The sequence below is a fragment of the Mandrillus leucophaeus genome, unplaced genomic scaffold, assembly GCF_000951045.1.
Source record: "Mandrillus leucophaeus isolate KB7577 unplaced genomic scaffold, Mleu.le_1.0 Scaffold10967, whole genome shotgun sequence".
Classification (NCBI taxonomy): domain Eukaryota; kingdom Metazoa; phylum Chordata; class Mammalia; order Primates; family Cercopithecidae; genus Mandrillus; species Mandrillus leucophaeus.
This window is the reverse complement of record NW_012099173.1, coordinates 1-1114: the sequence shown is the minus strand read 5'-3', so window position 1 is coordinate 1114 and position 1114 is coordinate 1. Positions and strand designations below refer to the sequence as shown.

General features: G+C 54.7%; 1 protein-coding gene across 1 annotated transcript; it reads left to right on the top strand.

Annotated features, from left to right (window-relative positions):
* Positions 1-124: 124 nt before the first annotated feature.
* Positions 125-669, top strand: GAST (gastrin). Its single transcript, XM_011989553.1, has 2 exons — positions 125-347; positions 478-669. The coding sequence occupies exons 1-2, from the start codon at positions 137-139 to the stop codon at positions 579-581; spliced, it is 315 nt and encodes a 104-aa protein (XP_011844943.1). The 5' UTR covers positions 125-136; the 3' UTR covers positions 582-669.
* The last annotated feature ends 445 nt before the right edge of the window (positions 670-1114 follow it).

Here is a 1114-nt window from a genome sequence, read left to right as displayed (position 1 = left end):
AAAAAAAAAAAAAAAAAAAATTTCAGACTCATCAGCAGGTAGAGGCCTGGAGCCACATGGTTCAGTCCTCTGCCTCCGGGCCTGTGTGGGGACAGCCTCACCCTTAAGCTAGTCCCTTCTCCCCTTTGCAGACGAGATGCAGCAACTGTGTGTGTATGTGCTGATCTTTGCCCTGGCTCTGGCTGCCTTCTCTGAAGCTTCTTGGAAGCCCCGCTCCCAGCAGCCAGATGCACCCTTAGGTAGAGGGGCCAACAGGAACCTGGAGCTACCCTGGCTGGACCAGCAAGGCCCAGCCTCTCACCACCGAAGGCAGCTGGGACCCCAGGGTCCCCCACAACTCGTGGCAGGTAGGAGCTGCTGACTGCCCTGCTTGCCTCACTCGGCCAGGTTTGGCCAAGGTCTCCCCAGACTGGCCCTGGCTTCGGTTCCTGGAAGGCAGTCATCCTTCCCCCATTCTCGCCTTTCTCACCTCCTCAGACCCATCCAAGAAGCAGGGACCATGGATGGAGGAAGAAGAAGCAGCCTATGGATGGATGGACTTTGGCCGCCGCAGTGCCGAGGATGAGAACCAACAACCCTAGAACCAAGCTTCAGAGCCCAGCCACCTCCCACTCCACCCCAGCCCTATCCCCTGAAAAACTAATCAAAAATAAACTAGTTTCCAGTGGATCAATGGACTGTGTCAGTGCTGTAGGGCAGAGGAGGGGGACTCATCTGGGGGTGAAGTTGTGGCAGGGGGGAGAGCTGAATGCCTTTTAGGGGCAGGGACCCTGGCTCCCCCAGAGCCCCACATCGAACAAGAATCCACAGGTGTGGGCGGGATAACAGATGGTAGGGTTCATAGCCAGAGTCAACTTTTTTTAATTTTTATTTTATTTTATTTTTTGAGATGGAGTTTCACTCTTGTCGCCCAGGCTGGAGTGCAGTGGCACGATCTTGGCTCACTGCAACTTCTGCCTCCCCAGTTCAAGCTATTCTCCTGCCTGAGCCTCCCAAGTGTCTGGGATTACAGGTGCCCACCACCACACCTGGCTAAATTTTTTGTAGTTTTAGAGGGGATGTGGTTTCACCATGTTGGCCAGGCTGGTCTTGAACTCCTGACCTCAGGTGATCC